Source organism: Lethenteron reissneri, chromosome 2, assembly GCF_015708825.2.
Source record: "Lethenteron reissneri isolate LAM-NWPU_2019-01 chromosome 2, ASM1570882v1, whole genome shotgun sequence".
In the NCBI taxonomy this organism is placed as follows: domain Eukaryota; kingdom Metazoa; phylum Chordata; class Hyperoartia; order Petromyzontiformes; family Petromyzontidae; genus Lethenteron; species Lethenteron reissneri.
The window spans coordinates 11,786,076-11,804,811 of NC_083780.1; the positions used below are offsets into that span (position 1 = coordinate 11,786,076).

An 18,736-nucleotide genomic window follows, 5' to 3' on the forward strand; every position below is an offset into this window, starting at 1 on the left:
AAGACTTTTTATTTATCATCTTGACGCTTGCGAACTACAACGGGGCAGCCGCGTCACAGCACCGCGGGGAGGGCGGGGGAGTGAAGGAGACTGTGAGAAGAGAGGGGGGAGAGGGGGGGCGAGAGAGTGAGCGAGAGAGTGAGCGAGAGAGAGAGAACGAGAGAGAGAGAGCGACATGGAGTAGGAAGAGAGGGGGTACAGAGAGAGGGGGGGCAGAGAGGGGGGTAGAGAGAGAAGGAAGGGGTAAGGAAAGCAGAGCAAAAATTAGTTTGTTAAATCTTTCATTTAAAAATTGGGGGGGGGGGTTACGTAAAGCAAAGCATTAAAAAACCGAAATGATGAACGAAGCAAAGTGCCGAGACTGTGAGAAGAGAGAGGGGGGCGGGAGAGTGAAGAGAGAGGGGGGCGGGAGAGTGAAGAGAGAGGGGGGGGGGGGTACATAAAGCAAAGATTAAAAAAAAATACGAAATGATGAAGGAAGCAAAGTGCCGACTAGACCGAGCATCTTCTCGTTTCCACTGATCGTAAAATAAAAAAGAGAGGGGGGGCGGGAAAGGGAAGAGAGAGAGGGGGGGGAGTAAGTCACGTGACGGCCTCTGTTCTCACAGTGGGGGGGGGGGGGGGCACACAGACGCCACGTGACTTGCTGGAGGCACGAGCTGATGGAGCGACAGAGCCACGCGGAGGGGTTCGGAGTGTCGTCATCTGCACGATGGGCCACGGCGATCACGCTCGGGTGACGCAACGGATGATCGATTTACATTTCCAACACAAAAGCAATTCGGTAACGGAACCGATAATTATCCGTGCAACAATCGATTGCGTCATCGATCGGACAGCGATATGGAATCGACCGCGGGCCAGTGACCGGTTGTCGAGAAGCGATCGGAGTTGCGGTGCGCCGGATGGGGGCAGTGCACTCTGAACGACGGCGTCACCGTGGGAGATCCCCCTCGACGCGCTCGCAGCCCCCCCTCCACCCCCTCGTCTCGCGACCCCCCCCCCCTCGCCACCCCCTCGTCTCGCGACCCCCCCCCCCCCCGTCGCCACCACACCACCCGCGTGTCACGCGGAGCTGCGGTGAATTGAAAGTCCGTGTGGACATTTTACGCAGTTTGGGGAGGGGGGGTGGGGTGCAGAGTCGCTCACGGCTGCTGTGCGAGCACATGCTGGTGCCTGTGATGTCACTACCACTACCATCGTCGTCATCATCATTATCATCGTCGTCATCATCATCGTCACCACCATCGTCGTCACTGTCATCATCGTCATCATCATTATCGTCATCATCGTCGTCATCATCGTCGTCATCGTCGTCGTCATCATCGTCACCACCATCGTGGTCACTGTCATCATCGTCATCATCATCATCATCGTCATCATCGTCATCATCGTCGTCGTCATCACTGTCATCGTCGTCATCATCATCGTCATCATCATCGTCGTCGTTATCATCGTCATCATCATCATCATCGTCATCACCGTCGTCATCGTCGTCATCATCGTCATCATCGTCATCATCATCATCATCGTCACCATCGTCATCATCGTCATCATCATCATCGTCATCACCGTCGTCATCGTCGTCATCGTCGTCGGTCCGCGTGATCGTTGATCCAGAACTCGCGAATTCGTTCGCTCATCCGGCGGCGGTCACTCGCCTCCGTGTCACTCACCTCCACCGTGGCGACTGTGATCAACTATACACACTGTGCATGTTCACACAATACACTCACACACTCAACCACCCACCCACACACGCGCTCACTAACCCACTCACTCTTCCACTCACCCACCCACTCACCCACTCACCCATTCACCCACCCACTCACCCAGCCACTCACCCACCAACTCACCCACTCACCCACCCACCCACTCCACCATCCATTCACCCACCCACTCACCCGCCCACACACCCACCCATTCACTCACCCACTCACTCACCCACTCACTTACCCACTTACTCACTCACCCATTTACTCACCCACTCACCCACCCACCCACCCACTCACCCGCCCACATACCCACCCACTCACTCACCCATCCACGCCACCACCTATTCACCCACCCATTCACTCACCCACTCACTCACCCACTCACTCACCCACTCACCCATTCACTCACCCACTCACTCACCCACCCACTCACTCACCACACTGCAGGTCGCCTCACTTCTCTCTCTCTCTGTTTCTTCCCTCGCATTGCTCCACTGCGGAGTTCTCTCCTCCTCCCACCACCATCAGCATCAACATCGGCGGGCTGAAGTGGTCAATAATCGGCGCGTTTTGTTTACGTGTGTCGTGTGGTGGAGGATTACGACACAACTTTTATACTCACGGGACCTAACCCAAACGCCTTTACTGGGGACAATATTGGTCGCGAAAGCCGACAGCGCGATACAATCACCGCCACCAACGTCAAATAAAATAAAAACTGTGCTCAAGAAACGTAACGACTCTTATCGATTACGTGCTGTTCGTCGCTGGCCGCTTGACGCTTTGCTCTCACTCACGATCCTGCGATCCAATAGCCGTGCTCCATCTCCGCGATGGATGTCCTCTTTGCACCGCAAAATTGTTTATAACACACCACGAGTAATGATAACTAACCCGCAGTGTCACACACACACTGCCACACTGTGTCCCTGTAACACACACACACTGTAGGTGTAACACACATACACACTGTACGTGTAACACACACACACTTTACGTGTAACACACACACACACTGTACATGTAACACATACACACTGTAGGTGTAACACACACACACTGTACGTGTAACACACACACTGTGTACGTGTAACACACATACACTGTGTGTACGTGTAACACACACACTGTGTACGTGTAACACACACACTGTACGTGTAACACACACACACTGTACGTGTAACACACACTGTACGTGTAACACACACACACTGTACGTGTAACACACTGGCACAGTGCGGGAATTTGGAGCTGTCCGCCGGTGGTGGTGCTGAAAGTGCCTGGCTGTGGCTGTGAGGGTGGTGGTGCTGAAAGTGCCTGGCTGTGGCTGTGAGGGTGGGGGTCTCGTGGGGGATGTGGGAGTGGGGGTTGAGGGGGAGGGGTCTGGGGTGCAGGAGAGGGTGCGGGGGGGGGAGAGTGGGGGGTAGGGGAGCAGGGGGTAGGGATCGCCGGCTCTGATTGGGATATTGCGCCAGACGTTGACAGAAGCTTGGAAGGAGGAGCATTCATGCAGCATCAATGGTAGCAGCAACATCGGCAGCAGCAGCAGTAACGGTAGAAGCAACAGCATCACTATTATAGCAGCAGCAGCAGCAGCAACAGCAGTCGCATGGTCAATAGCAGCAGTAGCAGCAGCAAGAACGGTAGTCGCAGCAGCACTCTCGCTACAAGGCGATAGCAGCAGCAACAGAAGTAACAGTAGCAGCAGCAGAAACATCATTAGCAGCAATGATCAGCAGCGCTATGCATACTATACTACAGCAGCAAGAGCAGCAATAGCAGCAGCACTACGGATACAATACTGGAGCAGCAGCAGCAGCGGCTCTCTGAATAAAATACTGTAGCAACAACAGCAGGAGCAGTATCAGCAGCGGCGGCAACAGCAACAGGAGTAAGAGCAACGGGGGTAGCATCGGTAGCAACAGCAGTAGCAGCAGTAGCAGGAGCATCCCCCCTACCAGTAATAGTCGCAGCAGGATCAGCAGCAGCGGCAGCCGCATCAACATCATCAGCGCAACCAACTGATGAATATCGGTATCAGCAGCAGCAGCAGAGGAGGAAGTGTGATGATGGGGTTGAGATGATGGTGGTGGTGGTGATGTTGATGCCATCAAGAAGCTGGAATGCAGCGCGAGCCCGGTGAGTGGTGGTGGTTTTGGTATTTGTGGTGGTGGTGATGGTTATGATTGTGGTGAGGGTGGTAGTGGTGAAGGATATGATTGTGGTTTTGGTAATGGTGGTAGTGGTGTTGAAAAGATTGTGGTGATGGTGGTAGTGGTGTTGTAAAGATTGTGGTGATGGTGGTAGTGGTGATGGTTATGATTGTGATTTTGGTGATGGTGGTAGTGCTGTTGGAAAGATTGTGGTGATGGTGGTAGTGGTGATGGTAATGATTGTGATTTTGGTGATGGTGGTAGTGGTGTTGGAAAGATTGTGGTGATGGTGGTAGTAGTGATGGTTATGATTATGGTTTTGGTGATGGTGGTAGTGGTGATGGTTATGATTGTGGTTTTGGTGATGGTAGTAGTGGTGATGGTAATGATTGTGGTTTTGTTGATGGTGGTAGTGGTGTTGGAAAGATTGTGGTGATGGTGGTAGTGGTGATGGTTATGAATGTGGTTTCGGTGATGGTGGTCGTGGTGATGGATATGAACGTGGTTTTGGTGATGGTGGTAGTGGTGATGGTAATGATTGTTGTTTTGGTGATGGTGGTCGTGGTGATGGTTATGATTGTTGTGAGGGTGGTAGTGGTGATGGTTATGATTGTGGTTTTGGTGATGGTGGTCGTGGTGATGGATATGAATGTGGTTTTGGTGATGGTGGTAGTGGTGATGGTAATGATTGTGGTTTTGGTGATGGTGGTAGTGGTGACGGGTATGATTGTGGTGATGGTGGTATTGGTGATGGTTATGATTGTGGTGATGGTGGTAGTGGTGATGGTTATGATTATGGTTTTGGTGATGGTGCTAGTGGTGATGGATGTGGTTATGATAGATTGGGATAGTGGTGGTGATTATGATAGTGGTGGTGGTAAAAGTGGTGGTGTTTTGGTGATGGTCATGGTGCTGGATGTTGTGACGAATGCGGTTAGTGGATGGGGAAGTTGATGATGATGGTGGCAGTGACCGTGATATGGGCGATGGTGGTGGTGTTCTGATAGTGGTTGTGGTGATGGCAGTGGCTGTAGTGGTGGTGGTGATGATAGTGAATGTAGGTGTGGTGATGATTATAATGATGCTGATGGCGATGATGACGGTGGTGGTCGTGCTATGATGGTGGTGATTTTCACAATGGTAAGAACGGTGATAGTGGTAACAGTGATGGTGATGTCAGTGACGGTTTTAGAGTTGGTTACGGCTATGGCGGTGACAATGATGATTGTGGTGATTTTATTTATGGTTATGGTGGTGGTGATGATGGTTGTGACGGCAGTGATTGTCGTGATAGTGACACTGATGGTGACGGCGGTAGTGATGTTTATGTTGATGGTGGTGGTGACAGTGACGATGTTGGTGATGGTAAGAGAGGGTGCTAATGATGGTGATAGTGGATATTCATATTTATTGTGATGATAACAATTTATATTATTATTACAATGGTTGATGTTTGTGGAGCATGCCATGCTAACGTGGGTATGTTTTTCCAGCAGTGGATTGAAAGGCCCCCATCTTAAATATGCGAGGGGACAACCACACAATGAGCAAAACTCCTACAGTCCGCCTCTCACTCACATCTGCCTGTCCATGTAATAACAAGTGAAGGTGTTCTTTTATTGACACATCCCGTCAGCCGCACGGCCTTCTGGGAGTGATATATTTCAGCAGCGATGGTTTCATATAATCAGCAGTAGGTCGTTGAGTTCAGTAGCAACATACACATACACACGTGTTCTCATCATTGACGGCAATTGTGTCCTTGTGTCTATGTGAGTCTTTGGGTCTCTCTGTGACTCTATGTAAGTAATATGGATCATATCAGCGTATGCAAGTATGGCTCTCTGTGTAAGTCCGCGGGTCTCAATGTGAGTTTTTGGATCATATAATGTATACTTGAGTCTATGAGTCTCTGTGCCAATCTGTGGGTCTGGTTGTGAGCCAATAATCAAGTCAATGAACGTGAGTCAATGGGTTTCTATGCGAGTCTGTGGGTGTATATGTGGGCCTATGGATCATGTGTGAGTCTGTGGGTCTCTATGTGGGTCTATGGATCACGTGTGAGTCTGTGGGTCTCTATGTGTGTCTATGGATCACGTGTGAGTCTGTGGGTCTCTGTGTGTGTCTATGGATCACGTGTGAGTCTGTGGGTCTCTATGTGTGTCTATGGGTCGTGTGTGAGTCTGTGGGTGTCTGTGTGTCTATGGATCGTGTGTGAGTCTGTGGGTGTCTATGTGTGTCTATGGGTCGTGTGTGAGTCTGTGGGTCTCTATGTGTGTCTATGGATCGTGTGTGAGTCTGTGGGTCTCTATGTGGGTCTATGGATCGTGTGTGAGTGTGTGGGTCTCTATGTGGGTCTATGGATCATGTGTGAGTCTGTGGGTCTCTATGTGGGTCTATGGATCATGTGTGAGTCTGTGGGTCTCTATGTGTATCTATGGATCGTGTGTGAGTCTGTGGGTCTCTATGTGGGTCTATGGATCATGTGTGAGTCTGTGGGTCTCTATGTGTGTCTATGGGTCACGTGTGAGTCTGTGGGTCTCTATGTGTGTCTATGGATCACGTGTTAGTCTGTGGGTCTCTATGTGGGTCTATGGATCATGTGTGAGTCTGTGGGTCTCTATGTGTATCTATGGATCGTGTGTGAGTCTGTGGGTCTCTATGTGGGTCTATGGATCATGTGTGAGTCTGTGGGTCTCCATGTGTGTCTATGGATCGTGTGTGAGTCTGTGGGTCTCTATGTGGGTCTATGGATCATGTGTGAGTCTGTGGGTCTCTATGTGTGTCTATGGATCATGTGTGAGTCTCTGGGTCTCTATGTGTGTCTATGGATCATGTGTGAGTCTGTGGGTCTCTATGTGTGTCTATGGATCATGTGTGAGTCTGTGGGTCTCTATGTGGGTCTATGGATCGTGTGTGAGTCTGTGGGTCTCTATGTGTGTCTATGGATCATGTGTGAGTCTGTGGGTCTCTATGTGGGTCTATGGGTCGTGTGTGAGTCTGTGGGTCTCTATGTGGGTCTATGGATCACGTGTGAGTCTGTGGGTCTCTATGTGTGTCTATGGATCGTGTGTGAGTCTGTGGGTCTCTATGTGGGTCTATGGGTCGTGTGTGAGTCTGTGGGTCTCTGTATGGGTCTATGGATCACGTGTGAGTCTGTGGGTCTCTATGTGGGTCTCTGGATCACGTGTGAGTCTGTGGGTCTCTATGTGGGTCTATGGATCGTGTGTGAGTCTGTGGGTCTCTATGTGGCTCTATGGATCATGTGTGAGTTTGTGAGTCTCTATGTGTGTCTATGGATCATGTGTGATTCTGTGGGTCTCTGTGTGTGTCTATGGATCGTGTGTGAGTCTGTGGGTCTCTATGTGGGTTTATGGATCATGTGTGGGTCTGTGGGTCTCTATGTGGGTCTATGGATCGTGTGTGAGTCTGTGGGTCTCTATGTGTGGCTATGGATTACGTGTGAGTCTGTGGGTCTCTTTGTGTGTCTATGGATCATGTGTGAGTCTGTGGGTCTCTGTGTGGGTCTATGGATCGTGTGTGAGTCTGTGGGTCTCTATGTGGGTCTATGGATCGTGTGTGAGTCTGTGGGTCTCTATGTGTGTCTATGGATCATGTGCGAGTCTGTGGGTCTCTATGTGTGTCTATGGATCGTGTGTGAGTCTGTGGGTCTCCATGTGTGTCTATGGATCACGTGTGAGTCTGTGGGTCTCTGTGTGTGTCTATGGATCGTGTGTGAGTCTGTGGGTGTCTATGTGTGTCTATGGATCGTGTGTGAGTCTGTGGGTCTCTATGTGGGTCTATGGATCGTGTGTGAGTCTGTGGGTCTGTGTGTGTGTCTATGGATCGTGTGTGAGTCTGTGGGTCTCTATGTGTGTCTATGGATAGTGTGTGAGTCTGTGGGTCTCTATGTGTGTCTATGGGTCGTGTGTGAGTCTGTGGGTCTCTATGTGGGTCTATGGATAGTGTGAGTCTGTGGGTCTCTGTGTGGGTCTATGGATCACGTGTGAGTCTGTGGGTCTCTATGTGGGTCTATGGGTCGTGTGTGAGTCTGTGGGTCTCTGTATGGGTCTATGGATCACGTGTGAGTCTGTGGGTCTCTATGTGGGTCTCTGGATCACGTGTGAGTCTGTGGGTCTCTATGTGGGTCTATGGATCGTGTGTGAGTCTGTGGGTCTCTATGTGGCTCTATGGATCATGTGTGAGTTTGTGAGTCTCTATGTGTGTCTATGGATCATGTGTGATTCTGTGGGTCTCTGTGTGTGTCTATGGATCGTGTGTGAGTCTGTGGGTCTCTATGTGGGTTTATGGATCATGTGTGAGTCTGTGGGTCTCTATGTGGGTCTATGGATCGTGTGTGAGTCTGTGGGTCTCTATGTGTGGCTATGGATTACGTGTGAGTCTGTGGGTCTCTTTGTGTGTCTATGGATCATGTGTGAGTCTGTGGGTCTCTGTGTGGGTCTATGGATCGTGTGTGAGTCTGTGGGTCTCTATGTGGGTCTATGGATCGTGTGTGAGTCTGTGGGTCTCTATGTGTGTCTATGGATCATGTGCGAGTCTGTGGGTCTCTATGTGTGTCTATGGATCGTGTGTGAGTCTGTGGGTCTCCATGTGTGTCTATGGATCACGTGTGAGTCTGTGGGTCTCTGTGTGTGTCTATGGATCGTGTGTGAGTCTGTGGGTGTCTATGTGTGTCTATGGATCGTGTGTGAGTCTGTGGGTCTCTATGTGGGTCTATGGATCGTGTGTGAGTCTGTGGGTCTGTGTGTGTGTCTATGGATCGTGTGTGAGTCTGTGGGTCTCTATGTGTGTCTATGGATAGTGTGTGAGTCTGTGGGTCTCTATGTGTGTCTATGGGTCGTGTGTGAGTCTGTGGGTCTCTATGTGGGTCTATGGATAGTGTGAGTCTGTGGGTCTCTGTGTGGGTCTATGGATCACGTGTGAGTCTGTGGGTCTCTATGTGGGTCTATGAATCGTGTGTGAGTCTGTGGGTCTCTATGTGGGTCTATGGATCATGTGTGAGTCTGTGGGTCTCTATGTGTGTCTATGGGTCATGTGTGAGTCTGTGGGTCTCTATGTGTGTCTATGGGTCATGTGTGAGTCTGTGGGTCTCTATAGATCACGTGTGAGTCTGTGGGTCTCTACGTGGGTCTATGAATCATGTGTGAGTCTGTGGGTCTCTATGTGTGTCTATGGATCGTGTGTGAGTCTGTGGGTCTCTATGTGTGTATATGGATCACGTGTGAGTCTGTGGGTCTCTATGTGTGTCTATGAATCGTGTGTGAGTCTGTGGGTCTCTATGTGGTTCTATGCAGCATACGTATGTTTCGTGGGTTCGATCCCGACCCTGACGTCTGCACATTTGGAGTTTGCGTGGTCTCCCCTGTGGTCGTGTGGATGTTTTTTTTTCTCCGGGTCCTCCAGTTTTTACCTCCGCATTTAGAAACACCACGTGCTCTGGAGTGTCCGGCTGCTATGAATGTCCACGTGATGGGCCGCTACGTTGAGCTATCATTTGTGGCCAGGTCGCTTCTGAAAAAGAGCTGTGTAGGTCAGTGGGGCCTTACCTGGTAGAATTAATAAAACAGTAAAATATCAGCGCGCGTGATTCAATGGATGTCTGTGCGAGTACGTGGGGTCTTTTAAATGTGAGTCTTAAATGTCTTCATGCAAGTCTGTTGTTCGCGATCGAACATCGCGAACAGATTTGCTCAACACTCGTATTCGTCATCATCGTCATCACCACCACCATCGTCATCACCACCATTATCATCATCATCACCACCATCATCATGACCATCATCAACACCATCATTATCACCACCATCATCACCACCATCGTCATCACCACCAACATCATCATCACCACCATCAACATCACCACCACCATCACCACCATCACCACCACCATCATCACCATCACCACCATCACCACCACCATCATCACCACCACCATCACCACCACCATCACCACCATCACCACCACCATCACCACCATCACCACCACCATCACCACCATCACCACCACCATCACCACCATCACCATCGCTGTGTGCGTGCGCCTGGCAGGCTGAGGGGCCGTGCTGGCGGGCGGTAGGGCGATGGGCAACGCGGCGGAGAAGGCGGCAGACGCCCCTCCTCCTCCTCCCCCCGCCTCCTCCTCCTCGCAGCAGCCGCAACAGCCGCAACAGCAGCAGCAGCAGCCGCAACAGCAGCCGCAGCAGCTGCAGCAGCAACAGCAGCAGCAGCAGCCGCAACAGCAGCAGCAGCTGCAGCAGCCGCAGCAGCAGCAGCGCCGGGGCTCCGAGGGGGGCGGCCCCCCCGACGGGATGGTGGACCTCAGCACACGCAGACTGCGCGGGCTGCCCCTGCAGGCGAGTGGCACGACCCCCCCCCCCCCAATCCCCCTACCCCCCTACTCACCTACTCCCCTAGCCCCCTACCACCCAACTCACCTAGCCCCCAATCCCCCTACCCCCCAACTCACCTACCCCCTTACCCCCCAACTCACCTACCCCCCAATCCCCCTACCCCCCGACTCACCTACTCCCTAGCCCCTAGCCCCCAACTCACCTAGCCCCCAACCCCCCTACCCCCCAACTCACCTACCCCCTTACCCCCCAACTCACCTACCCCCCAACTCACCTACCCCCCGACTCACCTAGCCCCCAATCCCCCTACCCCCCAATCCCCCTACCCCCCAACTCACCTACTCCTTAGCCACCTACTCCCCTACCCCCATACCCCCTACCCCCCAACTCACCTACCCCCCAACTCACCTACCCCCCAATCCCCCTACCCCCCAACTCACCTACTCCCCTAACCCCCATACCCCCTACTCACCTACCCCCCAATCCCCCTACCCCCCAACTTCCTACTCACCTATCCCCCGACCCCCCTACCCCCCTACCAGCTCGATCGGGTTGCGCGTGGCACCGAAATCGCCTCGAGCCGAAAGAGAGAAGTTCACTCAGCAGCTGAGTTTGCTCTTTTTAGTTTGTCCCGGTAGCCAATGTCACGATTCGCAATGATGATGTTGTTGTTGTTGATGTGCCGGACGTTGCTGCACGTGGACGTGCGCCCGTGAGCCATCGCCTGTGGAGGGAGGGAGGGAGGCAGCAGCCAGGAGGGAGGGGGGTGTTGGTGGATCACCGCGCACACAGAGAGACGCGCGCGGAGCGACCTTCCCGTGTGCGTCGAGGATGAGACGCCGGGCCGCTGGCTCGCCAGGAGAGGGCGGTGCAGCAAATGCGAGCCCCCCCCAACCCCCCCTACCCCCCACCCCCTACCCCGCCCCCCCTCCACCCCCCACACCCCCCACACCCCCCCCCCCACCCGCTTCAATTCCGTCTCTCAATGGCAGAGGTGGTGAACCTTTTTTGTCTACCAAGGGCAATTTGGATATTTATAACAACATCATTCGCGGGCCGTACAAAATGATCAACTGAAAAATTAGCCCGTTGTTATATTTGTCTTCTTGGTTCTTTCGGTAAAGTCACGTAGAAGGGAAATAATAAAAATAAAACATAAAATTATTCTCACGACGTTTCGTTATATTTGGTCAAACATTTCATTAAATCGCCCCTAATGCGATGGCTGGAACAGCTTCTCTTTGGCGAGGCGTGTGATGATGTTGCTGCTGCTACTCGCAACTGCTTTTCCAGGTTTGCTCCTAGAGATTCATTGAATTTAGAGTCCCGCCTGCGGTTGCCTTGGCAGGGCCACACCAAATGATTTCGTGGGCCTCGTACGGCCTGCGGGCCGGACGTTCCCCAGCCCTGCTCTATGGGATTCACTAAATCAGCGGTCCTCAAACTTTTTTGGCACCCAGGGACCGGTTTCGTGGAAGACAATTTTTCACGGACCGGGGTGGGGAGGGGAGTTCATCATAGATAGATAGATCGTTTATTGTCATTGTCACCAGTACAACGAAATTTAAAATGCTCACCAGTCAGGGCCTCATTCATAAATTGAAATTAAATAAAACAAGAAAATAAAAATAAAATTAAATGAAAGATAATCAATTTATACTATATATAAAAACAGCCCAAGTATTACCCACATACCCACATAAGGTTACATTTTGTCATTGCACATCTCTATTTCACAGTCAATTGTAAACGCTATTACTTAATAATTAATTAGCATTATTGAGTGTGGTGATCGCTGTAGGATAAAAGCTCTGTTTGAATCTGTTTGTCCTTGTCTTTCCCCCTTTTCAAAGAAGTTCTCCGGCGATGTTTGTTTTTTACTCATTGTTGCTACTAGGGGTTAGAGTTTGTGGACGGCCCCCAAGGGAGTAAAGTGTGGTTTTGTGAAAGTCCTTATGTGCTGTGCGGTACATCGATGCACGTGTGTACACCAGCATGCGATAACGGAGTTGGGCCTGTGGGTCGCTGGCAGGGTTATTGATGAACTGGACTTGTACACCAGCCACGTGGTTAATGGCGACTCGGTTGAGGATTGCTGTGTGTGTCACACGTGCATTCTACAGGTAAAGGACCCCAAAGGTTGTTTTTGATCGTTCTAGAAATGTTCTAGACTTGTTCTAGACTTCAAGCTTGGCTTTGAATTGTTAGTTTGTGATATATTCAATAGGAGGGGTTTTAGCACTGTGCACTGTAACGGACGACGTACTGTAATTACGTACTGTATTTGTAACTCTCTAACCCTAATGCTGTTTATCCTATAACCATGCCCATGCACACAGAGTATGACTACTTGCAATGCTATTGAGACTAGAACACATGTACAGTAGTAAGTTGTAGATGGTGACAAGTACAGTACGTATACTGTACACGTCCTTCATTTTGAGTGTGCAACACCTGTCACCCCAATCGCTAAGCCGCCTCTCTCTCCTCCTCCATCACCTCCACGACCATCGTCACCACCTCCTCCACCATTGTCCCCACCACCTCCTCCACCACCTGCTCCACCACCATCACCACGTCCACCATTGTCCCCTCCACCACCTCCTCTACCGCCACCATCACCACCTCCTCCACCATTGTCCCCACTTTCACTGCATCAACCTTCACCACCAACATCACCACCACCTCCAACACCACCACCTCCACCACCTGCTCCACCACCTCCACCGTTGTCCCCACCACCACCACCTCCTCCACCATCGTCACCACCACCTCCACGACCATCGTCACCACCTCCACCATTGTCCCCACCACCTCCTCCATCACCCATTATCACCACTTTCACCGCATCAACCTTCACCACCAGCATCACCACCACCTCCAACATCACCACCACCGCCTCCACGATTGCCCCCACCATCACCACCTCCACCGTTGTCCCCACCACCTCCTCCACCACCTCCTCCACCACCGTCACCACCTTCACCGCATTCCCCGCCGCCGTAGGTGTGCGGCTTCCGCAACGTGGTGAAGCTGTACGCCAGCGACAACCTCCTGCGCGACCTCCCGGTCGAGCTCGGCCGCCTCAGCCGCCTGCGCATCCTCGCGCTCGACGCCAACCGCCTGGACGAGCTGCCGCGCTGCGTGTGCGGCCTCGCCTCCCTCTCGCGCCTCTACCTGGGCGGCAACCGCCTGCGCTCGCTGCCCGCCGAGCTGCGCGACCTGCGCGCCCTCCGCTCCCTCTGGATCGACAACAACCGCTTCCGCTCGCTGCCGCCCTCCCTCTGCGAGCTGCCCCAGCTGCGCACGCTCCAGGCGGGCGACAACCGCCTGCGCTCGCTGCCCGACGGCGTCGCGCGGCTGCGCGAACTGCGCGGCATCTGGCTCTATGGCAACCGCTTCACCGAGTTCCCCGACGTGCTGCGGCGCGCCGAGAGCCTCGAGGTCATCGACGTCGACCGCAACGGCATCCGCCGCTTCCCGCCGCTGTCGCGCATGCCCCGTCTCAAGCTGCTCTCGTTCGACCACAACCCCTGCCGCCTGCCGCCCGAGGTGGCCGCACGGGTGACGCTGGTCGGGGAGGCCGAGGGGGCGGTGGGCGGGCGGCCGCTCACGGCGAGGGGCGGCGGCGGCGGCACGGTGGCGCTGGCGGCCGCCGTCACGGAAGATTCCGACGTTCGCTGAGCCCGGCGGGGTTGACCCGGTTTGCTGCCGCCGCCGCCACCACCGCTGCTGCTGCTACTGGTTGTTGTTGTTGTTGTTTTTCTACGACGGCGCGCGTTTGGGGGGTGTCACATTCGGCGAGAGTTTCTAGCAAGTGCCCGGTGGTGTTTCCAGCCCGGTGGTTTTAATGCGAGGTGAACTTTCATTGTGACGGCACACGATGAGCAAACACCGCGGTCAACCCCCATACGGTTTATAAGCCCGTATTCTTGTACAGGTAAATTGAGTGTTCAGGGCCATTCGCCTCAAGAACCGTTTCAATACGGGCAAAACAAAATGACGCGTCTATTTGTTTGTGTTTCTCCCCTTGTGATGGGACTTTATAGGATGAACGTTGAGATTTAAAAGGGGCACGGGATGACCAACAAGGTCTGAATTGGTCTGTAATAAGGTAGGGGCACTGATAAGGGGTTGACAGGTATGGATGAGGCAGTCCCGCGATTAGTTTGGCGGCCATTTTTGTCCTTCGTCACAATTCCTGCGAAAATTCCTGCATTAGTTTCGACCTTTCGAGGTCTCATCAGCAGAGTGAGCATTGTTGAATATGTCTTGCTGGAGGTACCGGAGGTTTGCCGGTGAGAGCACTCCGTCTTTAAGATGTGCTCAAGTCTCCCGAGATACCATCGGTAGGCCAGGGTTCCGGGTTGTTATTCGTGCTTTCGAGGTCCCTGACTCTCTGTTCACAATCAACAAGGACCTTAATTTTAACACACGACCAATATTATCCATAATAGAGGTTTTTTTTTTTGGAAGAGAGGGGTTTAACGACACATTTATATTTAAGCGATCGAACGTCCCAAAAAAAGACCTCTATTAAGGACCTTCATGATGGCGGGCAGGCCTGGGGTAAAACCTGGGCCCGAACCTTCGCCTGCTAGCGATATCGTAGTATCCGGCCAAAGCGCGAAGATGAAATGCTCGACCCGCTGTTTGTCGCGCAACAACAAAATAAGAAGCAATATGGCACAGAGGCACTCGTCAGCGTGCAACTTGCGAAGCGTGTGGCGCGGTTTACGAAGAATAGCCAGAGTTTACACTATGAGACCTCTCCTTTACCAGTGGCAAAATATAGTAGTAGGTTTTTACCCTTTAAACTGGTACAAAAACTGACACCTTTATACAAGGCATCATGTTTGCAATAACCACAACACAAGCACGCCTTTTGGTGTCATCTGGTCCAACACCAATGGAGACTAGGCTCTAAGGAAAGCTGTCTCGGGTGTGGACCAATCAACTTCAAGGACAGTGCATTTCATTATCACTATCAGAGTTGTTTCTTTTTGTTTGCATTTTGACTACTTGCGTTGTGGTTATTGCAAACATGATGCCTTGTATAAAGGTGTCAGTTTTGTACCAGTTTAAAGGGTAAAACCTTCTACTATAATAGCCAGAGTTTCCACATCGAACTGGAAGCGCGTTTAAGTCCATCGGACGAATTGGTCTTCCAGTTCGAATAGCTATGCAGCAGGCATTTGTATCAGTGGGAACACTCCGGAGTGGTTTCGACATTTATGGGTCTCAGCAGCAGCAGCAGTCAGACCTTCTGGGGTTTCTTTTTTGTTGTGCCAGATGTTATTGGCAAGAGCGCTCGCCCCCTTCATCGCTAAGGCGGGGTTGGTTAGAGGTTCCGTTCGGTACAACAAGCAATGCAATGCAAGTTCATTCTCCACCTGTTGTTGTGTGGCGGTCAGCTTATATCATGACTTACAGCTGCCCCCCATCCCCTTCTCATTCAACTGTCCTCTGTTGGAGGCCAGCCTCATGCCATGTCGGTTGTAGGGGGGGGGTGGGGGGTGTTTGACCATACTTCATACTTCACCTGGCCACTGCTGGTTTGGAGAGGTGGGTTTCTTGTGGGCTGCCCCGGGATCAACTGTGTATAAAATATATAAATGTATACATTGTGTAAATAGATATTATAGAATGTTATATTTATTTATTTATTCCTGCCATTTAAACCTGCCAAAAAATACCACCAGTCCGTATGCTCAGGCAATCGGGCCGTCCCATATTTCAAAATCGCTTGCGTAGATTCCATTAGAACACGGGTAAACAACGCCGTGATATCACTTAAACACGAGCCACTCGATGTAAGTGTTTAGTTACTTTCACTTAAGAAAAAAAGGTTCACTCAACAAGTATTTTAACTTCGAAAGAAGAAACACGTCACGCATTTATTTTGAACACGACCAGATCTAAATCCCCGCACAACTTCAAATCGTCACCCGTGCTGCTCCACAACAGCGCAGACGCGATAGTTAAAATCGGAGCCGTCCCAAGGGTACACGGCGAATCGGGCCGACCGCCCTGGGCCCCGCGCTTTGGGGGGAGGGGGGGCGGTGGCGAGTGGGGTGCGCTTTTCGACGTCACGGTGTCAAATGGAATATTTCCGATTTTTGGTGTGTGAGTTTCCCCGGGCTTCGCACTTACCCCCCCCCCCCCCATCCTCGCCCTAGGGACGGCTTTGGTTATAATCGACTGTTATCGATCTGCATCATCGATCTGCATCATCGATCGTTATACAGCCGATTCGGTGGTGAGAGGCGGGGTGCAATGGGCGAAACTGCCCCCCGCCCCCCCACCTTGGAATGTTCTCTACTCGCCACTCGCAGTGTCTGCACCAGCGAGCTGAGTAGGGGGGGGGGGGGGTACGGGAGGTGATGAGAGTGGGGAGGGATGGGGGAGCGTCACGATTTCACTCGATAATTTATTTCACTTTGACTCGTTTGCGTGCCGTCTCCTTTGTATTTGTCCATCTCGTTTGCACCGTCTTCGAGAGCCTCTCCTGCCTCCTTTGATATCGCAAGAGGCCCGCGTGGCTCTGTCGGGCGAGACGGAGGAATCCGATTCCATCCCTCGTGCCCTGTCCATCGCATCGTGACATCGCGAAAGGTGGCGGCGTCGTCATAGGCGGCGGCTTCATCCAGCAGTGGATTAGCCATGGCCCACGACGATGATGATGATGAGCACGACGAGGGTGATCGTTTGCCAATGTTACATTTGGGACAATGGGGCCAGGTCGTGAAAAGGAGGCAACAAACTAGATGGGTGGGGGGGAGCGAAATCGATACGAATCCAAACGGAACCATTGGGGGGAGGTCAGGTCTTCATCCAGCAGTCGATTGACCATGACCCCTGATGACGACGACGACGATGATGATGATGGTGGTGAATTATTGTTTAAAACGCAGAATATCCTGTTCAAAGTTTACACAAAATATATAACTTTATATACTACGTATGAATATAGATTGATATATACAAAGCGTCTAGCCGGAATGCACCCACATCTCAGAAGCTAAGCAGGGCTTGAGCCTGGAACAGCGCTTGTGTGTGAGCGAGCAGCGGCATGCATCACAGGTGCTATAGGCTACTGGCCGGGCAGCGTTGTCAGTAGCGGCAGAGGGCAGTGCATGAAACCCAGTTGTGCTGTACTCCTATGCTCCCCCCGCGTGTATCCCTCGCCCCCGCCTTCACCGTCAAGCCCGCACTGACCAGCGTGGGGATGTATGGTCAACTAGCCTCTATCGAGCAGTGGAGTGCCAACAAGGGCTGTCCGTGTACACACATGGAGTAGAGTGTGAGCGAGAGAGACACACCGCCACGTTGACTGTGAAGACAGCTGGACACGTGAGGGCGAGAAGGGGACGACGATGATGATGGTGACGATGATGATGATGACGAGGATGATGGTGACGATGGTGACGATGATGAGGAAGGTGATGACGATGGTGATGATGGTGATGATGATGGTGACGATGATGACGAGGATGATGGTGACGATGATGACGATGGTGATGATGACGATGATGATGGTGATGACGATGATGATGGTGACGATGATGACAGTGATGACGATGGTGATGATGACGACGATAATGAAGGTGATGACGATGATGACGGTGACGATGAAGGTGATGATGATGATGATGGTGACGATGATGATGGTGACGATGATGACGATGGTGGCGATGATGACGATGTTGATGGTGACGATGATGATGATGACGATGGTGACGGTGATGACGACGATGGTGACGATGATGATGGTGACGATGGTGATGACGATGATGATGATGGTGACGATGATGACGATGATCATGATGATGGTGATGGCGGTCGAGACTTAACGACTCGCCCCGAGATGGCAACGCCTTGGGGGAGGAGGGGAGACAGGCCTTCATCCAGCAGTGGATCGATGACCGCTGACGATGACAGCGATACGTGTGCGCACTCAACACTTGATGCTATCCGCATGCCGTGTGCTTGGTGAGACACATCGTGCCATTTGGATAAACACGAATTACATTTTATTTTTTGGTAAAAAAAAGTCATTACGATTGTGTCCTGCAGTGTTGCAAACCGTGCGTGCGCGACTCGATATTTGTACCAAGGTAGCTTTGGATAATAATTATATAAAAATACTATAGAGCATATCTGCAATTATAAATATAAGATGATATGGCAAAGATGAATAATCCTGATATTTATTTTCATACGTTGCGTCATCCGCGATCTTCATTTGGAATCTCGATCGATTCTATTCCGAAGACGACGACGATGTGGATGATGATATCGATGATGATGATGATTATGATGATGATATATTATTTTTAGTACATGTTAATTTCTACTCGTGGCTCTCGAATTTGGATGGATCTGGTACGCCCAAGATTGTAAATATTAACGGGTTGTTTTTTTTTTAATCACTTTGTTCATTTAACGTAACCGGCGATGTCCCTGGCCTAAAAAGGAGAGAGAAAGAGCGAGATAA

General features: G+C 51.7%; 1 protein-coding gene across 1 annotated transcript; it reads left to right on the top strand.

Annotated features, from left to right (window-relative positions):
* The first annotated feature begins 3,734 nt into the window (after positions 1–3,734).
* Positions 3,735–15,099, top strand: LOC133341835 (leucine-rich repeat-containing protein 10-like). Its single transcript, XM_061550612.1, has 3 exons — positions 3,735–3,854; positions 9,938–10,242; positions 13,246–15,099. The coding sequence occupies exons 2-3, from the start codon at positions 9,970–9,972 to the stop codon at positions 13,921–13,923; spliced, it is 951 nt and encodes a 316-aa protein (XP_061406596.1). The 5' UTR covers positions 3,735–3,854; positions 9,938–9,969; the 3' UTR covers positions 13,924–15,099.
* Positions 15,100–18,736: the final 3,637 nt, after the last annotated feature.